Here is a 9,674-nt window from a genome sequence, read left to right as displayed (position 1 = left end):
CAAAATGACTGACTCGGCATCAGTGGCTAGAAGCAACTTCCTCCTAACCTGCAGGGGACGAATCCAGGGGCAGCGGAAAACGTCTCCATCACCCAGCTATCGTGACGTATTGTACAGTATGTGTCATTGATCTCTCCAAACACACCATTTTTGCACTAATCTAATTAGAAAAAAAACGTAGAATACTTAAAATGTGTGAACATAGAAAGACTCGTCATTTTTAACAGTACTTTGCATGTTTCATGCGCTACAATTCTAATATCTTGCGATCATGAGAAGAAGAAAAAAAGAAACACAATTGATCCACGTATTATATACCCTGTCCAATCAAATCACTCCTGGGCCTTTCCTCAAGCGAAACGCTAGTTGAAGAACATTCTGGTCTCTTCTCAACCAGCATAACAGTCAATCATGTTGGTGTCGACAGTTCTTTGTCTAAAGCCCCTAGTTTTTAGACTAGGAGACCCTGCGTCACCAGAGTGAGTCAGAGGGGGGGAAATACTGCAAAACCTTGGCATAGAATCCATAATGTTTGTACATTTAATCATATCTATATGACACAAAACGTAAATAGAGTTATATATCCTATATGTTAAATACATCTTTGACTGTACACAAATCTTTAGAAAATAAAACGGCAAATGCTTTACCTGATATTCTGAACAGTAATGTATAGGCCAATGAAACGAAGACCCTGTGATGCAGCCAATGAGATGTAGAGATATAGAAAGTGCATTCTTTGTAGTGACCTCTTTGAAATACTCTAACTGTCATATTCAGTGGAAAGCAAATGTTTGTCTGCACTCACACACACGCATAGACACACTCTCGCTCTCTCTCTCTCTCTCTCTCTCTCTCTTTTCCCTCAGTGGAGACTAGAAATCGGAGGACGTCCTCCGATAATGAGCCTGTCCTCCGATTTCTACCTCTGTCAGCCTCCGCTGGTCACAGTGGTAGTAGAACACACACAACACACACCAGGGACCAGGGCCCTATGTATCAGCACACACATCAACCTCTGATGCAGAACCACATACAGAACCACAAACCACCTAAACTGAGGAAGTACAGTAACCAATACACTAACAAACCAAAGAGGAGTAGAAAAGTATCAGAAAAGAGAGAGAGAGAGAGGGAGGGAGAAAGAGTGAGAGAAAGAAAGAAAGAGAGAGAGCGAGAATACGAACATGAGAACTGAACCAGGGAATCAGTCTCACACCATCAGCACAGAGTCACCATTCAGCCCCTCATCTCCTCCACTCTCTCCTCCCCTCGGCCATGGTCTCTTTCGTCTTAAAAAATGTTCTGTAAAGTGATTCTGCACACAACATAAGAATCGATATACACGATTTCATTCACAGGTACAGTTCACAGTTTTCAACAGTGGCTACTGGACCTTTCCAAGCAGACGTGGACAGTAGGTCTTCCACCTCCGGTTTTAAACAGTGGCTAACCGGACCTTCCGGGCCTATCTTCTCCTGAGGACAGTCCCTGAACGAGCCCAGCCTGAGGGCGTTCTGCTGGAGTCACAGTCCCCCCCCGGCGCTGGCCGGACAGGCGCAGCAGGCCTCAGCCCCTCGCTTGCTTGCCCGCCATACTGCTCACCATACTGCTCGCCACAGTCCTGCCACGGATCATCGTAGGAGCCGGGGGTGGTGGTGGGGAGGGGGGGCGGGGGGGTTGGCGGATGGTGGTTGCAAAGTTCAGTACAAAAGTCGTACAGTGCTATGGTGAAAAAGGGTTCTTGTCTGTCTGTATTGCTGCTACATTGTCCCCCCCTCCCTCCCCTGCCCCGATAAAAATGAACCGTAAATCACAACAACAACAAAATCAACCAAGAGACCATAAAGGAAAACGAACATGTCAAGAACAAGTCTTCTATTTCCAGTTTCCCATGAACAAGCTTGCTGAGTTGTGTGTTGTTGAGTTTCCTTTCGACAAAGGAAGTATAATACTTTCTGTTCAGGCATGCAATAGGCATCTCGTGGGGTCCTCAGGATTATCAAAAGTTCATGTTTCCCACCACAGTATGTACACATCTTACAGTGCTTGGTTGTTTGTTTGGTGTCCGTGTGTGTGTGTGTGTGTGTGTGGTGGGGGGGTTATATAGCCAACTCAGGGATGTTAGGGGAATCAGTGGTGTATATGTGTGTGTGTGTGTCTGTAAAATGTGTGTGTAGATGGCGTGACTCCCGTCAGTACCCCCCCCCCACCCCCCCCCCCCCCCCCCCCCCCCCCCTTCCTCTCCTTCTCACACGTGCGTCTCGATGAAGGAGTGTGTGTGTGTCATGAGCGGAGCGGTGAGCAGGGAGAGGTCCCCGTCCTTCCCATTGGTGCCAGTGGGGGTGAGGGTGGGGGGTGGTGAGGGTGGGGGTGCCCTGGGCGCTGCTGAGCTGGCAGATGTCTGCGTACAGGTCGCTGTGCCACTGCTTCCACTGTCTGAAGCTCTGGGAGCACAGGCCCGGGTCCTCCAGCAGAGCACAGATCACCGACAGCTCCGACTCTTTGGCCTGGGGGTGGAGGGGGGAAGACACACAGCAGACACATGGAGACACCGATCACGTACTGTACCGTACACCGCACGTCTACTTTACAGTGTTTATGAAGCACGTTTCGTAGAAAGCGCGTTAAGGAAAGAAGACGTGCAGCTCTGGAACAACTGTATGGACACATCTGAGGGGGTCGAGATCCATACGGACCAGAACCACACACACATTCTGGGGTTTCTTTACCCCCAGTCCATCCCCTACTGTAAGGATTGTAGTAACATAGTGTGTGTGTGGTTGTGTGTTTAGGTGTGTGGTTGTGTGTGTTTAGGTGTGCGTGTGCGTATGTGTATGTGTTTAGGTGTGTGTGTGTGTGTTTAGGTGTGTGTGTGTGTGTGTGTGTTTAGGTGTGTGTGTGTGTACCTTCAGAGTGCTCCGGAGGGCTCTGACTCTGTGCAGGCGGTCGTTCATCAGGGGGTCTCTGCAGCGCTGGGTGAAGCAGCGGCGTAGCTCCTGTCTGCCGCAGGGCCGGGGGTCTCCCAGGGCCGACACGTTGGCCTGCTCCAGGGTCCGGTACAGCTGCTCCAGACCGTCCAGGGGCTCCGCCTCACGAGCCTCCGACACCCGCCTCTCCCGCCCCACCTCGCCCCGCCCCTCTCGGACCTCTGCTACTACAGGAACACACACCAGGGGTCAGGGTCAGTCTCATCCATGTGTGTGCTAAAAGGTGTATGTGCGTGTGTGCCTGTGTGTGTGCCTGTGTGCGTGCGTGCGTGCGTCTCACCCTCCTGGCTGGCGTGGTGGTCCTCGTGTTCCTGCGCCTCGGCCGCCTCCTCGTCCTCCCTCCTCTCCTCCATGCGGGCGGGGGTCTGCAGCAGCTTGCCCGGCCGGGGGTCTCTGTTCCGGGGCAGGCTCTGGCTGCGCTGCTTGTGGGAGCGCCGGTGGGAGTGGGAGTGCGTGTGGTGCGGCCCGCGCTCCAGGGGGAACGGCCCCTCCCGCTCCCTCTCCCGCTCCGCGTGGTGGTGCCTGCGGATGGGCAGGGTGGCCTGCCTGCGCCTCTCGGGGGACATCCCCTGCCTCCCTAACCCTCCGTACACCCCCATCATCCCCTCTCCTCCTCCTCCTCCCCCTCCCATCCCCCCGTCTCCTCTGCCGCCGTAGCCGCCCCCGTCCCCCTCCGCCGGGGTGGTCTGGAGGAAGTGCAGCCCGGAGCTGGTCAGGGGCGTCTCGATCAGGTCCTGCCAGGAGCGCCGCTCGCGGTGGGAGGAGCGGCAGCCCGAGGAGTGGGTGCTGGTGCTGCCCGTCCCCGTGCCCATCCCCATCCCCATCCCCCCGGGGCCGTCGCCGCCTCCCCCCCCCCCACGCTGCTCCTCGGCCGACGAGTGGGAGTGCGTGGACTCGCTGGAGAAGTGGCGGCCGTGCTTGGGCTCCGGGAAGGGGCTGGACGAGTTGACCTGGAGAGGGGGGAGAGGGGAGGTGGAAGACACCATCTGCGGAGGGACGGGGGAGGTGGAAGCGCTCATTGGCGGAGGAGGGAGGGGGAGGGGGGAGGGCGTGGAGCGCAGGAGGCTCATGGAGCTGACCGACCGGGGTAACTGGTCGTAGCTTTGGAGGAGGTGAGTCTGGGGGGGAGAGGGGTGAGACAGAGGGAGAGGAGAGGAGAGGGGTGACACAGAGGGAGAGGAGAGGAGAGGGGTGACACAGAGGGAGAGGAGAGGAGAGGGGTGACACAGAGGGAGAGGAGAGGAGAGGGGTGACACAGAGGGAGAGGAGAGGGGTGACACAGAGGGAGAGGAGAGGAGAGGGGTGAGACAGAGGGAGAGGAGAGGGGTGACACAGAGGGAGAGGAGAGGAGAGGGGTGAGACAGGAGGAGAGGAGAGGAGAGGGGAGGGGTGACACAGAGGGAGAGGAGAGGAGAGGGGTGAGACAGAGGGAGAGGAGAGGAGAGGGGTGACACAGGAGGAGAGGAGAGGAGAGGGGTGACACAGAGGGAGAGGAGAGGAGAGGGGTGAGACAGAGGGAGAGGAGAGGAGAGGGGTGAGACAGAGGGAGAGGAGAGGGGTGAGACAGAGGGAGAGGAGAGGAGAGGGGTGAGACAGAGGGAGAGGAGAGGAGAGGGGTGACACAGAGGGAGAGGAGAGGAGAGGGGTGAGACAGAGGGAGAGGAGAGGAGAGGGGTGACACAGAGGGAGAGGAGAGGAGAGGGGTGACACAGGAGGAGAGGAGAGGGGTGACACAGAGGGAGAGGAGAGGAGAGGGGTGACACAGAGGGAGAGGAGAGGAGAGGGGTGAGACAGAGGGAGAGGAGAGGAGAGGGGTGAGACAGAGGGAGAGGAGAGGAGAGGGGTGACACAGAGGGAGAGGAGAGGGGTGACACAGAGGGAGAGGAGAGGAGAGGGGTGACACAGAGGGAGAGGAGAGGGGTGAGACAGAGGGAGAGGAGAGGAGAGGGGTGACACAGAGGGAGAGGAGAGGAGAGGGGTGACACAGAGGGAGAGGAGAGGGGTGAGACAGAGGGAGAGGAGAGGAGAGGGGTGACACAGAGGGAGAGGAGAGGAGAGGAGTGAGACAGGAGGAGAGGAGAGGGGTGCCACAGAGGGAGAGGAGAGGAGAGGAGTGAGACAGGAGGAGAGGAGAGGAGAGGGGTGAGACAGGAAGAGAGGAGAGGGGTGACACAGAGGGAGAGGAGAAGAGAGGGGTGAGACAGGAGGAGAGGAGAGGAGAGGGGTGAACGAGGGAGAGGGGCAGCAGAGGTCGGAGGGAGAGGAGTGAGGGGGAAGGCGGAGAAAGTGAGGAGGGCGGTCAGTGGAGGAGAGAGGAGGAGAGGAGAGGAGAGGAAAGCAGGAGAGGAAAGCAGTAAAGGAACCAGAGGAGGGCAGTAGAGAGCAGTGAGATTGATGGTAGATGAGTAACAAATGACCACTCCAGAAGAGGGACTGACTTCTCTATTCAGAATAATGTGCAATAATAAAGCTAGCCTATTGTCTTTTGTCTTATTGGTTGTTTTTTTTGTCTTCTCTTGTTGCTGCAATGTCGAGGAACCGAAGCCGAAGAATTGTTCTATCTTATACTTGTATAACGGGATGTAACAATACACTTGATTCTGATTCTGAAGAGACACCCATTATAATGTGACTGTAAAGAGTATTGGCTCTTTAGCCCCATCTAGTGGCCATAGGTGTCAACACAGGCTGGTAAGTGTAACAGGGGAGATGAAAAGCTGTAGCCAAGACTGTAATGGTTTTGTTGATGTTTTATTTAAGCTGAGAGCTACTGTATGTTCCTGTCTACCTGAGAAACTGTGAGGCTTTTAAGAGAGAGAAATGTGTGTGTGAAACTGCGGAGAGAAAATGTGTGTCTGTATGCGTGTGTGTACACTCACTGAGGGCGTGCGATGGTAAGTATCACACATGGAGGAAGGACCTTCCTGTTTGAGTGTCATGGAGCCGTCGACATCATCCTGGTCACTCTCACTCCAGTAGTCTGAAAGAGGCCACACCACACACACACGCACACGCACACACACACACACACACACACACACGCGCACACACACACGCGCGCACGCACACACACACACACACACACACACGGTTACCTCTCTTCATGCAGAAGTGAGGAGATAGGGCCGGTTATCTAATAAAGCGATCCTCACCTTCATCGTGGCGTGGCACCTTGTCATCAGGCGTGTAGCCAATAGCAGCCAGGCCCAGCCGGTTCATCCACCTATGAGAGGGGCCGATAGGAGGGCGTGAGTCAGGCCACCGCTCCCTCATTAAAGAGGAGTAGACACTGTTTTTATTTTAGTTATTTACTATTTAACCTTTATTTAACCAGGTAAGACAATTAAGAACAGATTCTTATTTACAATGCCGACCTGGCAAAAGGCACAGCCTTTTGAGGGGGTAGGGGGTAGGGGGTAAAAGAAATACAAAAGTTAAAACACATTAAACATGACAAACAAAACAGAGCAGAGAACAGGAACAGTTACAAGCCAAGAGGACAAATCAGACCAACAAACCAACAACAGCAAGCGAGCAGGGGACGGGTCCTAGTCTAGAAGCAATTGCACGTGTCATTAAAAGTGTCTGAGTGAGTTTTTGAAGGGCCTTAGGCTGATAAGGAGGTGAGTTTGACCAGTTTTACGTTTTTTTCTAGTTTATTCCAGTCTGTGGGCATGGCAGACTGAAATGATGATTTACCTAATACGGACTGTGATGTGGGGATTTTGAGCAAGATGAGGTTTGCGGAACGGATATTGTAGGTAGTGGAGTTCTGAATGGGGCATTTGTAGCAAAACGTATGTCAGTGTGGTAGAGCCACTCAAGCTTCTGAAGAGTTGTTTTGTTGGCAGATCGGTAGATGGTGTCACCGTAATCAAACATGGGTAGAATTGTCATTTTGACCAGGGTGAGTCTAGCAGATAGAGTGAAGGAAGAGCGCGCTCTGTACAGAAAACCAATTTTTGATTTGACCTTGGCTTGCCACTTGTTGACATGGTAGGAAAAGGACAGTGTGTTATCCAGCCAGATACCCAGGTATTTCTATTGGGAAACCTGCTCTAGAGACATTCCACTGATGGTTCTAATATGGGGAGGTGAAATGGGCACAGAGCTGGTTTTACTGAAGCACATGACCTTGGTCTTAGAGATGTTCATCATAAGACGTAGGGAGGAGAAGGCCTGTTGGATACTGTTGAAGTAGCGCGAGTACTGCATCTGGGGAGGGGCCAGTGGCGTATAGAATAGTGTCATCGGCATTAAGATGAACGAGTGAGTCTCCAACGACACAGGCTAAATCATTTATGTAGACAGGGAAAAGTGACAGGGAGGGGCTGCGACAGGAGTTGTTCTGAACTAACACTTTGCTCCCTGTCAGTGAGGTGGTTTAGAGAACCATGCCAGGGAGTGACCAGAGACACCGATGTTGCTAAGTCTGTCGACCAGAATGGAATGACCTACTGTGTCGAAGGCCTTGGCTAGATCAATGAAAATAGCAGCACAATATTGTTTACGGTCAAGGGCAGATGAGACATCATTGATGACTTTGTGAGTTGCAGTTACGCAGCCAAAACCAGATCGGAAACCAGACTGAACATCAGACAGAATATTATGAACACTTAGAACATTGGTAAATAAGCAGCTTACTGAATTTCTAACACTTTTGAAACACAGGGGAGTATAGAAATGGGTCTGTAACAGTTTGGGTCAGCCTGATCTCCTCCCTTGAAGAGGGCACGCACTATGGCCTATCAGTTTCCATACTGATGGGATCTCTGCTGAGAGGAGGGACAGGTTATAATAAAATATATATTTATTGGGGCTGCGATGATGGGGGCCGCAAGCGTATAAAAAGGAAGGCTCAAGACCATCAGATCCACACTGGGCACAGTGGAACGCCAAATTCCAAAAGGAATGTCTCCCTCCTTCCCTCCCTCTCTGCCTCTCTCTCTGCCCTCTTCATGGCTAGCTGATGTCTCCCTCTCCCTTTCTAACTCTCTCTCCCTTCGTCCATCCTTCCCCCCCCTTCCCGTCTGTCCTCTCCATAGCCCTAGCTGATGTGTCTCTCTCCCCCTCTCTCTCTAACTCTCCCACCCTCCCCCCCCCCACAGCCCTAGCTGATGAGTGTCTCTGCGCGGGGCGTCTCAATAGCAGCCCTGATGGAGGACAAACAGCAGTGGACTCCACAGAGGAAGAAGACAGCCTTGCTTCTGCTCAAGTAGACATGCTTCACTCTCTCCAACTGTGCTGCTCTCCTCCTCACTGTGCCCCCCCCGCTTGAGTGAACACACAGCAGGTGTGTGTCGACCAAGGGAGGCCGGTGGTGGAGGTCGACGTCGGAGGACGGGGCTCGCACGGGAACGCCAGAAGCACGCCAGGAGCGCGGTCTGACGCCGTCCGTCGTTCCGTCCCGTGCCATGACGTCGAGTCTACCCGTCCTCCCATTTCTACCTCCGCCGGCCTCCCCCCGTGATGGCTCACGGCTCCGTGTCTCTGTGCGGGGGGGCACGGCACTCTGAGTTTGCGAGTGAGTGAGGAAAGGAGAGAGAGAAAGAGAGGTGAGAAAAGGGGGGGTACCGGGGAAGGAAACCGTGGTGAATACAGAAACTAAAACACTCAATAATTTACATCCTCTCCCCCATCTCGGCTGACATCACCTCTGCTTTTAGCTCCTGACGATGAGGGAGAGAGGGAGGAAGAGAAAGAGAGAAAGAGAGAGAGAGTCATCGGTCTCACTCATTCGCTCTACGAAACAGCTTGGGCGGTGTTCAGGCCTGGTGGCTGCGTGTCTCTGTAGACAGGGGGATAATGAGGGCAGCGCTAAGAATAGATGAGCCAGCCCGACAGGAAGCGCATCGTACAGGGGGACGCTCGCTTCAGGAAGTGGAGCCTAACTCCCTCATCCTCCCCCCCCCCCCCCCCAGCCTAACTCCCTCATCCCTCAGAACTCCAAGAAGTAAGAGGAGGAAGACACCGCCCGGGCGGTAACAACCGACTACGTAAGGAGTCTGTCGTCACGGGAGACGGGAAACTCACACACACACACACACACACACATACGCACACATACTAGCGCACTTATGCACACACACTCACACACACAGACACACAGACACACACACACACAGACAGACCCACACCCACACTCATGCACACACACACAGACACACACACACACACACACACACACACACACACACATATAGACAGACAGACACAGACAGACCCACACACCCACACACACACACACACACACACACACACACACATGCACACACACACAGTCTTGAACAGACAGAGAACCATTCATCATTTATTGATGGAGAGGCTGAGGTGGTGAGTTTTGGGAGGAAGGAGGGGGGGTGTTTTGTGTAAACTTGGTTTCAGTTGAAATATTAATAAAAACATGTGTGATGTCACTTCATCTAAACACCGACTGACCTGTGCCTTATTCACCTGGATGTAACACACACACACACACACACACACACACCTGTTCATCTCCTCCAGACAGTCTGTTGCGAAGAAGAAGCTCTTGATTTTGGGATGACAAGCTTTGAAAGCACTGCAGCAGGGGAACAGAGACAGAGAGATAACATTATGACAAACACTGACTGAGTGTGTGAGTGCGCGTGTGTGCGTGTGCGTGTGTGTGTGCGCGTGCATGTGCGCAGAGGGTTAGGAAGT

At 53.3% G+C, this 9,674-nt stretch overlaps 1 protein-coding gene across 1 annotated transcript in view; it reads right to left on the bottom strand.

Annotated features, from left to right (window-relative positions):
- Nucleotides 1-2,251: 2,251 nt before the first annotated feature.
- Nucleotides 2,252-9,674, bottom strand: part of LOC308153752 (connector enhancer of kinase suppressor of ras 2-like) — a gene marked incomplete at both ends in the record, with an annotated part of 54,638 nt that continues 47,215 nt past the window's right edge. Inside the window, 7 exons of the mRNA XM_080526945.1 lie at nt 2,252-2,340; nt 2,378-2,510; nt 2,910-3,154; nt 3,271-4,108; nt 5,870-5,970; nt 6,143-6,213; nt 9,481-9,552. Coding sequence (XP_080383071.1) covers nt 2,252-2,340; nt 2,378-2,510; nt 2,910-3,154; nt 3,271-4,108; nt 5,870-5,970; nt 6,143-6,213; nt 9,481-9,552 — 1,549 coding nt within the window. The remainder of the gene's footprint in view (nt 2,341-2,377; nt 2,511-2,909; nt 3,155-3,270; nt 4,109-5,869; nt 5,971-6,142; nt 6,214-9,480; nt 9,553-9,674) is intronic.

Source organism: Nansenia antarctica, assembly GCF_963989245.1.
Source record: "Nansenia antarctica genome assembly, chromosome: 3".
NCBI lineage: Eukaryota > Metazoa > Chordata > Actinopteri > Argentiniformes > Microstomatidae > Nansenia > Nansenia antarctica.
The sequence above is the reverse complement of the archived record's forward strand: the minus strand, read 5'-3'. Positions and strand labels throughout refer to the sequence as shown.